Source organism: Ursus maritimus, unplaced genomic scaffold (genome assembly GCF_017311325.1).
Source record: "Ursus maritimus isolate PB19 unplaced genomic scaffold, ASM1731132v1 scaffold_4, whole genome shotgun sequence".
NCBI classification, from domain to species: domain Eukaryota; kingdom Metazoa; phylum Chordata; class Mammalia; order Carnivora; family Ursidae; genus Ursus; species Ursus maritimus.
Genome location: NW_024426552.1, coordinates 83,224,717 through 83,242,643, shown reverse-complemented (window position 1 = coordinate 83,242,643; position 17,927 = coordinate 83,224,717). Strand labels below are relative to the sequence as shown.

Genomic DNA, 17,927 nt, shown 5'->3' with positions numbered 1-17,927 from the left:
TCTTTTGTCACTTGTGTTCATTGCCTAACTCAAGGTCTCTCCATTGAGGTCAGGGAGCCGTTTTGAGTTAATTTTTGAATATGGCCTGAGGCGGGGGTCCAGCTTCATTCTCTTGCGTGCGGACATGCACTTGTTCCAGCACCATCTGTTGAGAAGACTGCCCCGTCCCCATTGGAATGGTCTCGGCACCCTTGTCAGAGCTCAACTGACCATAAATCTGCGGGTTCATTTTTGGACTCTCTGAATCCTATTCAGTTGATCTATAGGTTTATCCTTATGTCAATACCAGCTGTCTTCATTATTATAGCTTTGTAGGTATTTTTCCTTCTTAGCTCCATGGTGTTGTTTATCTCAAGACTAAAAAAAGGAAAAGGTCTGAGCGTGATTGTCTTCCCCAGATTTTGCCGAACCGCTGACCATGCCTGGTTATGGGGGAGCAGCTTCTGCTGGAGCCTCTGTTTTTGGTGCTACTGGACTGGATAACCAACCCCCGGAGGAAATTGTAGCTATCATTACCTCCATGGGATTCCATCGGAATCAGGCTGTTCAGGCGCTGCGAGCCACGGTAAGCAGAGAGCCTGTGTGAGAGAAAACCTCCTCTTACCGGAGGCCATGTGCATTGCTGTCAGCAGCAGTGGAGACTTCCCAGTGGCCCTCGATCACTTTGAATCATGCTGGTTTCACTCTGTACCCCACCGTGGCCCCCAGAGATTCATTTGCATATATTCTCTGTACAGCTAAAATAAATATTGGGGGAAATGATGCAGTTTAAGAATAGGGAATAAAAAATAAAAAAACAACAGGGAGATAACGCAGCTGGGGCAAGATGAAAGTAACTGAAAGACCAAACCGAAAGGAAGTCCGTATCACCTGAGTGTTTATGCGCGGGACTCCAAGATTTGACTTGGAGCTTCCTTGTGGCCTTGGAGCAGAGAGGGATGCATAAGATTCCGTGTTCAATAAGGCGTTTCTTTAGGACAAATTTTGCTTTTCCGATACCAAGACCTTGGAGAAATGTCTCGCAGAAGTCCTCGTAGAGAAGACTGAGAAGCTCCTGGGAATTCTCCACTTCTGCATCTGCGGGGAGAAGATCCTTCTGGTATTCATGTACTTCCCGATGTTATTGGGAGGGAAGGACTGTGAAACTAGAGGGTAGATCGAAGTCTTCCTCTTGCAGAGCAGATATTTGTTCAATATTGAAGGAAAGTGCTGGTTTTTTTTGTTTTTGTTTTTTTAAAAACTCATCCTTCCTTGCCACACCATATGCATTTTTGAGTGGATGTCTGCTACTAATTCCTGCTTACCTGTTCTGCCCAGTTGCCTGTGAGGTTCCATTGTTGAGGTCATAGCTGCTCTCACCTGACTCCTGGAGTGTGGCTGGAGCACTTTAAAGTGCTTGAAATATCTTAAGCAGAGTTAGTTCTATCCAGGGTACTTGCTCTGCTCCACTTATTTTTCTTGACTGACTGTTTCATTGGCAATTCTGATGATGTCTAAGCAAATTCTTTGACCTGCCCATGATATCACAAACAGAGGACAATGGAAATGTTTTTATGGTCATTGGTTTGAACTGCAGAGTTAAGTTTAAAACAATGTCCTTAACTAACCAGTATTGTCATCATTAATCAAGGCATTCATCTGGTCTCCACTGCAATTCAGCAATTCTGCTAACATCGTGGGAGAGGAGGCACGAACACAGCCCTCATGTTGGCCCCTCTCTGCCCGGCGTAGTTCTCTGCAGAAAACACAGTTGATGGGGGATGTAGTGTGTGCAGTCAGTGTGGCCAGGAAAGGGCTGTACTTGAGCAAAGGGCAGACTGTGGTGGGCCGTAGCCCATCGTTAGCGTCAGCCTGCAGAAACGCTGCGCTGAGATGATACGGGCTTTGGAATGCTGGTCTGCTGCCCAGAACTGTTTCCCAGTGAATCCAATTACAGACCTCAGTTAGGAGACTCGGAGAGGCCAGCTGAATGTGCATTTCATATGCAGGGTCAGAGCTTTGCACTCAGAGGCACTTAAGACTAATGAATTCAGGCCTCCCGTCTTAGCTGCTTGACATCCTGGTTCAAGTGGTCAGGATATAATGAGGCCCTGGGACTGCATGCATTGTAAAAATGTTTTATTTTATTAGAATAATAACCTGGAAAGAGCACTGGATTGGATCTTTAGTCACCCTGAGTTTGAGGAGGACAGTGACTTTGTGATCGAGATGGAGAATAACGCCAACGCAAACATTATTTCTGAGGCCAAGCCTGAAGGACCTAGAGTCAAAGATGGATCTGGAAGTAAGTTCTTGCCTCAGGGATTGTCGGAGCAGTCGTGACCATGCATTCGGCTTATGCCCTTCCCTCCCACCACTCGTATTAAAACCTTTGCCATCACCCAAAAGTTAGCACAGATCCCGCCTTCCCATAAATGGTGCATTTTGCCACTTTGCATGGCCATGGTGATCTGAAAAAATGTGGGACAAACTCAGAGTCACGTTGCCTAGAAGTGTGTGTGCTTCCGTGTAGTGCCTGCGGTCACTTTGCCATTGAGATTTGTTTTTTTTTCATGGGCCATGGAAGTTTTTGTCCAAAAGAGAACATTTACTTTCACGTTAATTTTTTTTTTTGAACGACTGAAAAGCAGTCATATCCTTGACCCTGTCATTGCCCATACCAACTGCTGATAATTTTCTGAAGGACCAATCAAGATGGCAGCAAGAGGCGCCATCGGCCAGTAGTCTACGTTTTTTTTTTAAGTTTCTTTTTTTTAGTAATCTCTACACCTAATGTGGGGCTCGAACTCACAACCCCGAGATTAAGAGTCGCACAGCACTCTACCCTTTTTTTTTTTTTTTAATAATGATTTTTTATTATATTATGTTAGTCACCATACAGTACATCCCCGGTTTTCGATGTAAGGCTCGATGATTCATTAGTTGTGTATAACACCCAGAGCACTCTACCTTTTAACAGCAAACACATATGTGTCACTATGCACCAGGCAGTGGTTCTAAGAACTTTGCATATGAACTCTCATTTAGTCTTTAACACATCTCTTTTACATGTGAGAAAACAGAGGCACAGAAAGGTTAGTTACCTTGCCCAAGGTCACACAGCTCTTCAGAGTCGGAGCTAAAATTCAAATCCAGAATCCCATGTTCTTCACCATTGTGATGCCCTGCCTCTTTGGCTGTCGTTGCCTCGGAAAGCGTTTAGGCTTGTTAGCCTGGCATTCATCACCTCCTCTAGGTAAATGCCAGCGTGCCTTGTCTCTCGGTGTTATTTTTTCTGTACCCACTCTCCCCCCACCTACAGGTCAGATGCCACACCACCAGCCTCGTCAGGGCACTAAGCCCCTTCTTCCTACTTCCAGGCTTGCGCTCAGGTTGATCCTCGATTGTGAAATGCCCTTCTGTCCCGTCACTGCACGCTAAAATCCTTACCATTGTTCACAACCTGGCCACAGATCCCATTCCACGGGATTGCTTTCCCGGGACCTTCGTAATTAGTGCTCCCTTATCTCATGCTGGTAATAATTATACCAGCATGAACAATACTTCCACTTGTGCCATATTTAATTCTCACAATGATCCTATGAGGTGGATATCATGATTATCTCCATTTTATAGGTGAAGAAACTGAGGTAGAAGAGAAGGTTAAGTTTGTCAAAGTCACATAGCTAGCTAGTGATGAGGAGAAGCAGAATCCCAACCCAGGCCGTCTGCCTCCAGGGCCTGTGCCCGAAGCCCGTATAATATAGTATTTATTCTTCTGTTATTAGAAGTATCAAATTCAGGGGCACCTAGGTGTCTTAGTTGGTTAAGTGTCCAACTTTTCATTTCAGCTCTGGTCATCATCTCAGGGTCATGAGCTCGAGCCCCGCACTCAGCAGGGAGTCTGCTTGAGATTCTCTCTCTCCCCGGGCCCCTTCCCTGCTCGTGCTCTTTCTCTCTCAAATAAATAAATAAATCTTAAAAGAAAGACTTATCCAATTCATCTTGCAATAAAATTATTTATGTAAATATCTGTGTCTCCTATTCGGGAGCTTGTGGAGGGCAGTGGCTGTTTTACTTTTATAAAGCTCATGGTGTCTAGTACGTAGAAAGTACCGAGTAAAAAAATAATTGGATTTAATTAAATTTACGTTAGCAGGGGTGCCTGGGTGGTACAGTTGGTTGGGCGTCTGGCTCTTGATTTCGGCTCCAGTCATGATCTGAGGGTCATGAGATCAAGCCCCACCCCAGGCTCTGTGCTGGGCATGGACCCTGCTTGAGATTCTTTCGCTCTCCCTCTGCCCCTCCCACCTCGTGCTCTCTCTCAAAAAAAAATTTTTTTTTTTTACTTTAGCAGCATTCGTTCCAGTAACGGTATAGCTGTAGCTCTCATTAATGGTCTACTCATTAGCAGTCTTTCCAGACCTAAAATGTATGTATTGATCTATCTCTAGAGACAGAGGGTGGGAGGAAAACTTTCTTCTTCTTTTATATAAAACAGTAATTTCTTCACTGAAACTGTCACAATCCCAACAGGGTAAGAAGAGGATGAGATACAGTTCTCCCTACTTCCATATTCATCTAACGGGTCTTGTATTACTTTGTGGAAATCAGTGGCTTGCCTAAAATATTAAAAGCTGTAATGGGTGTTATTCAATAATTCATGAACAGGATTTATTACATGTTACATGTCTATCGGTTCACTGCTTCCTTGGTTTTCCGTGATGGGCTTTTCTTTGGGATGGTGAGCCCTCACAGAAGGAATAAACCACACGATGGGACCATTGTAAAGCTGCCAAGATACATGGCTGTAGAAAGAGGGTGAGTCTGCCCATTAGGTTTCCCTGTTTTCTGATGGAGCTTGGAGGGCCCCGCCACTCTCTTGAAGATGGTCATTAATGTCATGGAAGAGCACATGATCCCCTTGGGCTTGCTGACTGCAGAGTGATCTTTTGGTACTCCTGGCCCTGTGGTTGTTGAGTTGCAGCCTTGAATGGGATGTCATGATGACGCTTTCACGCACCTTTAATTTAAAGGCACTGCGGGCCAAACTCTGTGCTCTTTCTCTTCACTGCCCGCACGCTTAGGGTGAGGGTGCAGAAGGAGACAGCCACGCACTGTGAGACATCGAGTGTGGGGTACACTGAAGCTAGAAGCAGTGGTAGGTGAAAATTTTAATTATGAAAAACCAAAAGAGCATAACGCACCCTCCCTCGCTAAATGCATTTTGTATCTGATTTTAAGAGGAATGGATGTTTTTAAAGTAGCTTTTCCAGCACTGTACCTTGCCCACAGCAGGTGATCAGAGAATGAATGATTGAATGAAGAACGGATGGAGATGAGGAGGTAGTGGCCACAGGGATAGTTTTCTGCTGCCTCCACGAAGTACCAGGTGGAGGGGTTAGGAGGGCGCTATTTTGTGTCACATTGCATAAGTCACAGCAAGGGAAGAAGGTGATTTCTCAGACTTCACTGCCTTAGCACCTGAACTCATAGGTCGGTCACTTCTTTTTTTTTTTAATTAACGATTATATTGTTTATTTTTCTTATAATTAAAAGGCTATTTAATAATTTTAGCCACTTGAGAAAATGCAGATATACAAAAAGAAGAAAATAAAAATTATTTCCAATCCTACCACCAAGTCATAGCCACTGTTAATGTTTTGTGTATATTTTTTAGGCCTTTCTGTGCAAATATAAAATGAGTATAAGTATGAATATTATGAAAATAAAACATTCTATTCTATACATGCTATTTTTTTTAAAGATTTTATTTATTTATTAGAGAGAGAGGGAGAGAGAAAGAGCATGAGCAGGAAGGGCAGAGGGAGAGGGAGAAAGAATCTCAGGCAGACTCCATGCTGAGCGTGGAGCTGCAGGCCAGGCATGGTCTCACGACCTGAGCCAAAACCAAGAGTTAGCCGCTTAACCGGCTGGGCCACCCAGGCACCCCTATACATGCTCTTTTATAAATGCTATTTTATAACCTGCTTCCCCCTAACTGCGGATGTACATATAGGTATGTCCAGATCACTGAATATATATTAATAATATCCCATTGTATAGTGTACCATAATTTATAAACCTGATTTTAGGCCAACTAATTGTTATTTGAATAAAAGGCGATTATAGGGCTGCCTGGGTGGCTCAGTCGGTTAAGCGTCTGCTTTCGGCTCAGGTCATGATCTCAGGGTCCTGGGATCCAGCCCCACATCTGGCTGTCTGCTCAGCGGGGAGCCTGGTTCTCCCTCTCCCTACTTGTGCTCTCTCACTCTGACTCTCTGTCAAAGAAATAAATAAAGTCTTAAAAAAAAAAGACAAGGCGATTATAGGGCTGCCTGGGTGGCTCAGTCGGTTAAGCGTCTGCTTTCGGCTCAGGTCATGATCTCAGGGTCCTGGGATCCAGCCCCACATCTGGCTGTCTGCTCAGCGGGGAGCCTGGTTCTCCCTCTCCCTACTTGTGCTCTCTCACTCTGACTCTCTGTCAAAGAAATAAATAAAGTCTTAAAAAAAAAAAAAGATGATTACAGAAAGAGTTTCAGATAATGGGGCGATTTTTACATTCAGAAGATGACAGCAATTATTATTACTATTATTATTTTTAAGGATTTTGTTTATCTGAGAGAGAGAGAGCACAAGCAGGGAAAGGGGCAGAGGGAGAGGGAGAAGCAGACTCCCCATTGAGCAGGGGCGGGACACATGTGAGGTTCCATCTGAGAACCCTGATATCGTGACCTGAGCTGTAGTCAGATGCTTAACCGACTGAGCCACCCAGATGCCTGACAGCAATTATTTTTAAATAATAAATTTCTTATAGGATGAATTCTGTTTACAAAGTACAGCAAATGCCTCCTTCAGTCCTTATCCAGTTAATAACACTTGTTCAACATTTAAGTTTCTTTCTCTTCTGTCGTCTTTCCCTTATTCTCTATTAAAAATGACACCATGATGAACATTCTTGGGCCCTCATTAGATTACATCCTTAGCATGAATTTCTAGAAGTGAAGATTTTGAGTCAAAATTACCTATTTTTGGGGGCGCCTGGGTGGCACAGCGGTTAAGCGTCTGCCTTTGGCTCAGGGCGTGATCCTGGCGTTATGGGATCGAGCCCCACATCAGGCTCCTCCGCTATGAGCCTGCTTCTTCCTCTCCCTGCTTGTGTTCCCTCTTGTTTTTCTTCTTGTGTTAATCACTTCCTCATTTTGTTTGGTCCATTTTCCCATTTTTATTGAGGTTTTCATCTGGTTTTTATTGATTTGTATGAGAGTTTCATATATTGCATGTTAGCTTGGGAATACCTGGTAAGTCTACAATATTGAGTTTTTCTGGCCAGAAACATGTTATCCTTTTTTTTTTTTTTTTTAAGTTCATCTCTACCCCCAATGTGGGGCTCGAACTCACAACTCCAGGATCAAGAGTCGCATGCTCCACGGACTGAGCCTGCCAGGCGCCCCACCCCCCAATTTGCCTTTTAAATCTGTCTTTTCCTGATGGCTCCTTTTTGCCCACTCCCTGGTGGTGTGCCCTTGATCTCCGTATGTGGGTGGCACGCTGGCTTCCTGGTTCTGGGTCTGACCGTCCCCAGGCCCCGTCCTTGAGCGTGCTTGCTCCTGACTTCCCTCAGCATGTCAGTCACCGCAGTCTGTGAGCACCCCGGGGGCCTTACGTGGCTGTGCCATTCTTTTGCAGACACAGTTGGCTTTGCTTCCGCTTGTCGTCAGGATGTCCACTCTAGGCTCGGAGCTGGAGCCCGAAGCCAGCCCGCCACCCCCCAGAGACAGTCCCAGGGAGACCTGACTCGAGGCATGCCCTTGATTGTGGGACTGAAATCCTTTTATCTGGTTGCTCCCCTCCCCTGTACCTCCCCTGGGGTGGTGTCAGTTTCAAATAGGCTCTCCCTAATGGCCACAAAGTGGCTGCCAGTGCCTCCCACAATATATCTCTCCAGGTTAAAATCCAGCGGAGTATTGTCCTGGAGTTCTTAGCAAAGGTCCTGGCAACCTGAGACTCGGGCTGCCCAGCCCTGTCCCTGTTCCCTGGCCCCACTCATGGAGCCTGAGGGTGGAGACATCTTCCTTCCTAGCTTGTAAGCTGAGAAGGGAAGTGTGGTCTCTTCAAACAGTTGTTCAAATGTAGTCCTGGATCCGGAGAATCAGCATCCCCTGTGAGCAGCATCACCTGTGAACTGGGTAGAAATGCAAATTGTTGGGTCCCACTCCAGGACTTTGGGGGTGGGCCCAGTGAGCTGGAGGTGAGCAGGCCCTCCAGGTGGTTCTGGTTCAGTGTAAGTGTTTGAGAACTGTCACCCTAAAAGCCAGATGAAGTTACTACTGCCTTAAGAAGGGGGACAGGAGCTGCTAGGACATCACTACACCATGTTAACCCTGAAAATAAAGACAAGGTGGGAGTTTGAATTGGAAACAATGTGACTCTATAAGGATAGGGATTAAAGAACACTTGTATCAAATGCTTCCTTTAGGGAATATGTTAACTAAAAATCACTATTGCTTTTTTTTTTTGGAATGAGGAAATAATGTCAATGCATGAAACTCTTTTATTTTAATGTGATCTAGATCTTTTATTTTAATGTGATCTAGAACCCATAGGGTTCCTGGGTCGTGCTAGTAACCCTGGCTTTGGCAGTGGCTGTCCTTCACTGAAGCCTGCGAGGCCCTGGGCGCTTCCGGGACAGCTTTCCTTCATGCCTGCAGCTAGCTGTTCACATGAGGATGGGGACCCAGCACGTGAGGGGCCTGGGAAGTGGGAGAACCAGCTGGGAGTTCAGGTCTCTGATTTTGAAGCCTGTGCACTTCCTCCTTCATCTTATCACAGATCTTCTAAATCGGAAGGGAGGCGGCAGTCTATTTATTGGAAAGCTCTGTTTATCATCACGTTCTGCACATTTTAGGGCTATCACCTAACTTCCTGTCGAGTTTTTAAATATCGTAAAGAGTGGAAAATCAGGTCTTCAGTCTGACCTATCTGGGCTTCTGCCATTTGCAAAATTATTTCTGTTCCTATGTTGCACTTAATGAGCATTTAATTTTTCTTTCTTTCTTTCTTTTCTTTTTTCTTTTTTTTTAAGAACTCACTGATTGCCAATGTAATTAAAATGTGATTACGCTGCGATTACTCAAAATCTGCTCTGGCTTCTCCAGCCGCATCTCCGTAATGGCTCTGACAGCTTCTAGGGCAGCTGAGATTTTCCAGCAAGGGGAGCAGAGAGACATTTCACTTACATAATGGTGGGACTCCTAACGTGCCAGGCTCCCGAGGAACACAGCGGGAGTAGGATCCGTCGAGCACGAGGGGGCAGCCACACGGGAGCTAAACACCAGTGGGTTACTTGAAAGCAACACACTCAATGCAGCTGGGCTCCAGTGCTCACCCCACTTCAGCATCTGTTTGTAATTCCTGGGGGTTCCTCCCCCCATGGCGTTATTGGAAGTGAAGAGGAAGCCACTCTGAAATAAACTAATTTATACTAAAGTATGAATGACTGAGAACTATGAAGTTTGGAGGGAATTGTTTGATATTTGGAGTTTTAGGCCGTATGATAAAGAGAAGTCAAGGGGTTTGGTAATTTTGAGCTGTGTGGAGTTGAGATTTGTAGATCCTAAAAGACTCTGTCCTTGTCGTCAGCTGACTTAAGCGGTTACTGATTTACCCAAATGCTCCTTTCGCTCTTTTTGGGGATTCTGAAGTTTTCTAAAAGCTCCAAATCCAAATCCATCTCCCCCTACCTCCCACTGGTCTTTTCTCAGAGCAGGGACGAGGGCAATCACGCTGTTCTGGGTAGAGATTGTTTACAGATTTAAGGCGTTTGTGAGTTATATGTTAGTAAATTGGCAATGATATTTTCCCATCTGTTGTACAGAGGTTAGGGGGTAGGTAATGGAAAAAATTATTGAAGTTAGAAAGATTCGGTTGGAAAACTCAGTTTGGGTTTCGCACCAGAAGGCTGTGGAGCCCCTGGGGTCTTGGTGGGCATTTCAAGGAGTCTGTTTGTGTATTCTGTGCCGTCTCGGCAGACTGACTAAATCAGTGTTGCACCCATACCAGATACTACAGCTTTTCAAATAGATAGACAGATAGATAGATGCTATAGGATTTATAAAATATAATTAATTGAACTGCATTCCTGAATCTAGACTGCTTTAGGTCATTATGTGTTGTCGAACTATAATTTTCTAAAAGGCTAAATCACGATTCTCAGGTACATCTAAACTAAGCACAAATCACAGATTTTCTTTGACTCGTTAATTAATGAGGGAACCAGCTAGTTGTTATTACCAGTTCAAAGCATCTGAGAAGCTAGGATAATTAAAGATAATTCGATTGCTGAGTTAAATATAAAATTAGTGTCTTCAGATCATAAATCCTTGAGGTTATATGTTCTGCTGGACAGAAATTTTTTCTATCTTTACTGAACAAAAATTTACAAGTTAATGAGTAACTTGACTAAGTCTGGGACCTTTAATCAATAGTAAGCAGTGAGATGAACTCTCATCCCTCTAGACCAGGGGCCAGCATGCCTTTCCTCTAAAGGGCCAGACAGTAAATGTTTCAGGCTTTATGGGCCATACTCGCGTCATCTCATGTTTTTGTCCCTCTCCTCCTCCCCTTTCTCCTGGGTGGATTTGGCTTACGAGTCATTGCACTATGCCGGCCCCCACCCTAGACAATCCTTGGGTGGCCATTCCTCCACAGGACATGAAATGACAGGCTCCCTGCCTCTTCTGTTTTCCAAGTGTCACATTCATTTTCTGACAGTGCTTTCTCAAAGAGTAAAATCAGAGCACAATCGCTGTTTTGTTGGGTAGGGGTCGGGGTGGTAAAATTTTGATATGAAAAAATTCTGCATGTTAGAGAGGTTGGAACCATTTTCCTATGTTCAAAAAAGGACACATTTTGTTGGGAGAGGGAACGGGGCGGGGGGGAAGGTGCTAGTTTCAGACCCTGTTTAATTCTGGCTTTCTAGAGGGTCATGGTGGTTTAGGCAATGTTGTCCAGCTTTTCTACGTGCTTGAAAAGTTTCTCTGTGGCAGGTCAGCATTTTAAAAATGATTTGGGGGGGCACCTGGGTGGGGCAGTTGGTGAGGTGCCCGACTCTTGGTTTTGGCAGGTAATGATCTCGGGCTCATGCGATCGTGCCCAGTGCTGGGCTCCTGTCTGCTCGAGACTTTCTCTCCCTCTCCCTCTGCCCCTCCGCCCTGCACTCACATGCTCTTTCTCTCTCCCAAAATAAATAAATAAAATCTAAAAAAAAATGGTTTGCCTTGCCTCAAACTGCATTTTCCATCTACGTGAAGAGGGGTCTGCCCATCTTTGGGAGCGTGTATGCCGATGCTGTTTTTAGAAGGGGGCCTCTGCGAATGGGGGAAGAATTAGCAGTAGCTTCCCTGTTGGGTTTCTTCACCTTCACTTTCTCTTTGGAAGCAAGTATTAATTGAGATTTCTTACCTGTTGAGTTTTTGCAAATGTGTCGAGAGAGCTGCTCTCTCTTGCTGTCTGTTCCAGCAGGAGATCTTGAATAATGCATGGGGTGGTTCCTTGTATTGATAAACATGGTTAATTTTAATTATAGGACTTAGATTTATGCTAATCTTTTTTTCTTTAATTCCTTTTTGTGATTCTGAGGATACATTGAGTTGTTTTTAACCAAAGAGAGGAGAAATGCCTTTGGGGGGGCTTAATGACATGTTTGGGCATATGGAATGTATGGATCTGCCCCTTTGTCTACTTGTTTTGCCAACCCCTCAAAGAGTAAAATCAGAGCAAGCAACCCTGTGTTGGTATCTAAGCAGTGTTTCATTGAATGACCCAGGCTTAATGTGGGCAATGCTCATGAAAGAGTCTGTTCAGTTATTTAAGTCATTGTTTTGGGGAACAGTTCCATGGGAGGGGGAAGCCTTGGTTGGGCTCCTTTCTTTATTTCATGAAAACTCTAAGAAAGCAGCTTCATTTCGGGAGACCAGTCCTGTATCTCAAGCTGAAGAATTGGGCTGTGATACAGAATGATTCCAAAGGAGTTTTAAAACCAACCAGGGTCAAGAAACGTGAAAAGTTCTCTGCCCACACTCTCCCTCGTTTACAGGGTAGGGCAGGTCCTTAGTGTTGTGGGGCAACAGGGAGGGCAGACCAGCATAGGGTTCCTGGGTCACTATTTCAGAAACCAAGTGCCAGGCAAAATGGTTGTCATTCACCGTTGTTTTTGCCTGGTTTCTGGTTTTAAACTTGGGTTGGTTTGTTTGTTTTTTGTCATCAATTGATATGACAGCAACAAAAACTTGATGGGAAAAACAATCTCTTCTGAATCATTTCCTTTTTAATAATTATTTTACTAACTTATACTCCAATTTATACTTTGGTAGGTGATTTATAGAATATATACAATGTAAGATGATATAAAAACAAATGAAGAAATGGAGTGAACAGAGTTATTCTCTAATTCACACATTTATTTATATATTCAACAAATACTTATGAAATGCCTATTACATGCTAAGCTACCATTCTCTGTGCCAGGAATCTTTCAGTAAACAGAACAGACCAACTTCCTGTCCTTATGGAGCTGTATTCTAGCCGGAGATAAAAGGGGATAGACAATAAATAAATACACAAGTAAGTTTGGACACGGCAGGAGTTACTTCTTGCTATCTGGACAGTAATAAAGCAAGGTTGGGGGGGAGGTTAGGGGTGAAGGTGAGGGTGAGAGAGAGTTGCTCTTTTATAAGGTGATGCAGGAAGGTCTCTCTGAGGTGACATTTCACCCACGACCTCAATGAAGTGAGGGGTAAGTCTTGTGACATCTGAAAGAAGAGTTTCAAAGAGGGAACAGTGAGTGTAGAGGCTTGAAGGCCAGAGCATGCTGGGTGTGTCTGAGGAGCGGCCAGGAGGCAGGAGTATCAGGGGTGGAGTGAGGGAGAAAGTGGGAGTAGCTGGCGTGGAGTGAGGGAGAGAGAGAGGGAGTAGCTAGGGTGGAGTGAAAGGGAGAAGGGGTAGCTGGGGTGGAGTGAGGGGAGAGAGGAGTAGCTGGGGTGGAATGAGGGGGAAAGTGGGAGTAGCTGGGGTCGAGTAAAGGGGAGAGGGGGAGGAACTAGGGTGGGGTGAGGGGGGTAGCTGGGGTGGAGTGAAGGGGTGGCTGGAGCAGCTGGGGCGAAATGAGGGGGGATATGGGAGGAGATGAGCTTCATAGGCCATTGTGACAGGAAGAGTTTACTCTGAGATACAGGATGCCACCAGGAGGGTTTTGAACACTAATAACCACAATCTGACTTCCCTTTAAAGGCCACTGTGACGGCCATACTGAGAATAGTCAGTAGAGGGGAAGGAAGGAAGCAGGAAGCCCAGATAGGGGGCTGTTGTAAAAATTCAGGCAAGTGATCATGGTAACTAGGATCAGACATTACTAGTGGAGGTGGCAAGAAGTGGTTGGATTCTGGATATATTTGGAAGGAAATGTTGACAAGATTAGCTGATGGATTGGATGTGTGTAAAGAGCATGAGAAAACCTGAAACTGATGTAACATTGTGTGTCAACTGTACTCAAAAAATTTACCAGAAAGAAAAAAAAAAGAGGTATGTGAGAGAGAAGACAAGATTTTGTCCTGAATGGAAGAATGGAATCACCATTAACTAAGATAGATAAGGCCAGGGAGAGAATGCCCAACAAAATGGGAAGGAAAGGAAACTTCCATCTAAAAAAACCCACACTCATATCATGCAGAATGGCGGGGGACTGAATGCTTTTCCCCAAAGATCAGGAACAAGACAGGATGTGCACTTTTGCCCTTTCTTTCTTTCTTTCTTTCTTTCTTTCGGGAGGGGGGCAAGGGGCAGAGGGAGAGGGAGAGAATCTCAAGCAGACTCCCCACTGAGTGCAGAGCCTGACGTGAGGCTCCGTCACCCGACCCTGAGATCATGGCCTGAGCTGAAATCAAGAGCTGGACACTTAACCGACTGAGCCATCTGGGCGCCCCCTCTCTTGCCATTTCCATAGCATTGTAACAGGACCTTCTAGCCAAGGCCATTAGGCGAGAAAATGAAATAAAAGGCATCCAGGTTAGCAAGGAAGAAGTATAAAGTTTCTCTTTTTACAGATGATACAATTTTGTATATAGAAAATTCTAAGGAATCTACTAGAAGCTATTAGAACTAATAAATGGGTTTAGCAAGATTGTAAGAAACAAGATCAATATACAAAATTCAATTGTATTTCTGTGCATTAGCAATGAACATTCAGGAAATTAGGAAAATAATTCAATTTAACACCATGAGACTGGATGAGGTCATCCAAAGAAAGAGAAAAAATCAGGATGGAGAAAAGAAAGGTCTGTGGTCCGAGCTCCAGGTCACCAGTGTTTAAAGGTCAGGGAGATGAGGAGGAGCCAATGAGGCAGCTAGACAGCCAAGAGATGGTTGTGTGCTGGGGGCAAATATTTGAGGAAGGAGGAGGCAATCAGCAGTGTGTGCTGTGGTCAAGGGGAAGTAGGGTGGGGACTCCCGGTGAGTAAGTGGATGAGCCTGGGTGAACAGCAAGGGAGAGGAGGAATGAGGGAGGGGGGGTTGAGGGAAAGGGTCTGTCCAGAAACAGTACTTTGGAAAATGGAGTAAATTAAAAATAGACCACAAGAAAAATGAATATGCAAACCTTTTTTTTTCCTTATTAGGTTCCACAGACATATTATTATGAAAGTTTGTAAGCACTCACTCAGTTTCTATTCCTGTCTCGTCATAGCCTGTGACAGTTTGCAGAGTGGACTGTTACCCACTCTGTGGGTCCATGGAATCCACTCTGTGCCGTGTAGGTCTAGCCCGGGCCAGGGGAGTATGAGCTGAAATTCGTTTGGGATGGGTATGAACAGAATACTCTGCTAGCTGGCAGGAGGTACTTCTCAGAGAATCAACACTGGCCTTGCCCTCGAAGGCCGTATATGCCCTTGTGCAGAGAGAATGAAGTCTGAATTTTGGTCCCGTGCAGTTTATTGAGAGCAAGGCAGAAACCACAAGAAGCTATTCGGAAGCATGATGACATGACAACAGCTCTCTGCTGTCTTCCTCATAATCCTGACATTTGTATGGTATTTTAGTCTGAATTGCTCATTTAAGCTTTATACAACTTTGTGAAGTGGGTGGATTTTTCATCTCCGTGAAGAAACAGGCTCAGAGAGAGGAAACAGCTCCTCCACCCTCATGGCTGCTTCAGAGTGATAGAGCCAGGACTGCCCCTTTGGACCCACGAGCTCGCCACCAGACCCGACTGCGGGATTTTTAATCCCCTTCCAGATACGATTACATGTCAGCCGGGCTTTGATAGTTTATGTCCTGTGTTGTCAGGAATTTGCAGGTTGAAGCTGGTGGATCTGTGTGTGTGTGTGTGGGGGGGTGTTCTCAGTATTGCAAGGCAAATAGACTTTGTCTTTCAATGTAAACAGTTGCTGGGTTGCACCATTGTTGCCTGTAAATTCTGATCAGAAGTGCTCTTGGTTTCTAGAAATGCTGCCTTGTAACAGAGTTGTTTCCTCTTTCATAGTGTATGAATTATTTGCGTTCATCAGTCACATGGGAACATCTACAATGAGTGGCCATTATGTTTGCCATATTAAAAAGGAAGGAAGGTGAGTCTTTTTTAGAAGATCACTATCTATGTTTTATTGAGCACCTACTGTATGCCAGGCTCTCAGCTAGGTGTTGCCCGTATTACCCCATTTGGTTCTCACGGTGCAGGTTTTGCAGGGATATACTCTCAGAGCCGTTTTACACACCAAGACACTGAGGCTCAGAGCAGCTGAGGGGGAACCTAGCCTGGAAGTAGCCATGTCAGAGCTGGCATTCGAAGCCACTCTCAACCATTGCACCTAAGCGACTTTCCAAGATAAGATGCATCCGGCAGCAGAATGTGTGCGTTTGGGACCTGCGTAGGATTGCCAGCTTTAGCCCACAAAACAGGAGACTCAGGTGCCCTGTTAAATTTGAGTTTCAGATAAACAATGAAAAGCTTTTTAGTATAAACATGTCTTAAATATTACATGCAATGTATTTCTACTAAAAATTATTTGTTACTTCCCTGCTATTTAAATTTGACTGGGTCTCCTGTGTTATCTGGCTTCCCTAAACATCCACTGTTTTGCCCTCTTGTGGCCTTGCAGTTGGCTTCGTGGCTTCGTAAGTAGAACCGCTAGGTGTGTGGTGAGCGGGGAGGGAGGCATTTATGGCACGTAAGGCTGCCGCTCCCTTCAGGACCTTCTCCTTGGGCTGGATCCTCACGGAGTCCGCCGGTTTCTCTTCTGCGAGCTCCCCTCTGAGAAGCCTGAGGCCCAGCCTCCTGCTTGAGGCCGTGCTCCGCCACGTGGATGCTGGAGAAACCTAGAACCTTGCCCTGTCCTGGTGGGACGTTGACCTCTCACACCGTGCCACACGCTGCGGGAGACACCGGTTCCCGCCAGGGACTTGGTTGTGCTCCCCTTTGGTGTGTCTTGTAGTGTCGTCTTCTTAACTTGATTAATGAAATAGTTGAGCACGGGCACTTGATTGACGGTAACTTCTTTTTATTACCAAGCATGATGCTCTTTTCAAAATACTTTTCTTAAGAAAAATAGCTTAAGTATAATTCAAAAAGCAATAAAATTTATGGTAAGAAATTTGTAAATTGCAGAAAGATAACAAAGACTGTCATTCGGAAGCCTAAAGAGAATCATTGTTTATGTTTCGATACATTTCTCCTTTATTATTGTCACTGGGAGAGAGTATACGTCTGTATACACGATCGTGCTACCTGTAATTGTACGTACGCATTTACAACTTTTCCAAAAGCTTGCAGTGTGCACGCAGCACATACAATATTTTAACCCTTCCCCCACGTCATACTATATTGTGATTATTTTCTCACTTTACCAAATATTCTTTGAAGACATTTTAATAGCTGTGTGATAGTTCACCTGCATGGCTCTTTCCTTCTTATTTTTACCTGGTTTTATACCTCAGGCTGAAATAAACACTGGCGTACATGATTCTTTGCCTTAATTTCTGAGGCCATCTATGGATTGCTACAAAAGGGACTTGGAAACCAAAGGGTTTTAAACGTTTGGAGACTCCTTTCGTAACTACCTTTTGATTGAGCTCAAGAATAAAAAAAGCAGTTGCAATTTCCCACCAGCACTCCCTCTTTTTATACGGCAGGCCTGAGTTTGGTTATCTTAAAACCTCTCGATGAAGTACGTACGGTCACTTGTTTTCTGCCACGCTTCCTGGGACTGACTGAAATCCAGCGAGTTCTCCTGTCTTTTGTTTTCAGGTGGGTGATCTACAATGACCACAGAGTGTGTGCCTCAGAGAGGCCCCCCAAGGACCTGGGCTACATGTACTTTTACCACAGGGTGCCACGCTGAGCCTCCAACGCGCCGGTCGGCGAGAGGAAGCCACACGCCTTTTTAATTTGCCAAAAAAAAAAAAAAAAAAAAAAAAGCAGAAGTTGGGACAGCCAGACATGAAGGAATACATGGGGTATTTATAGTTTATTTAAAGAACATCATTTGACGCCTTCTGAAATAGAACTGGGAGGAAATTTCTATTAGCGATGATACACTACTGTAGATAGTTTTTCTTTTTATAAATGTTCGAGGAGAGGATGATTTAAAAAAAAGAAGTATTTATATTGCTGGTGGGGGATCTGCCACTGTCACACCAAAAAATAGGAACGTGCCACCAGCCCTCTATTATGCTTTGGGGGCCAGTGGTGTGGCCTCACCCCCCAATAAACGAAAAGCCCATTTTTGCTTCATATTGAGAATCAGTAATGGGATGGGCTTTATTTGTGACAATTTTTTCATTACACATAATTTCTGACCTATCCATGTATAGAAGATTAGAGCATCTGCAATGAAAGGTATTTTTAATTTAATCGTATCGAAATTCATAATGTGATTGTGTGAATGTGTGAGGGTGAG

At 44.5% G+C, this 17,927-nt stretch overlaps 1 protein-coding gene across 2 annotated transcripts in view; it reads left to right on the top strand.

Annotated features, from left to right (window-relative positions):
• Positions 1-17,419, top strand: part of USP13 (ubiquitin specific peptidase 13) — a 105,320-nt gene extending 87,901 nt beyond the window's left edge. The window contains exons 18-21 of one of the 2 annotated variants that reach the window (XM_040621562.1): positions 399-565; positions 2,131-2,284; positions 15,515-15,599; positions 17,276-17,419. In XM_040621562.1, the coding sequence (XP_040477496.1) occupies positions 399-565; positions 2,131-2,284; positions 15,515-15,599; positions 17,276-17,369 (500 nt within the window). In that variant the 3' untranslated portion in view covers positions 17,370-17,419. Of the gene's footprint in view, positions 1-398; positions 566-2,130; positions 2,285-15,514; positions 15,600-17,160 lie in introns of both variants that reach the window. The other variant, XM_040621563.1, reaches the window with a different exon arrangement.
• The last annotated feature ends 508 nt before the right edge of the window (positions 17,420-17,927 follow it).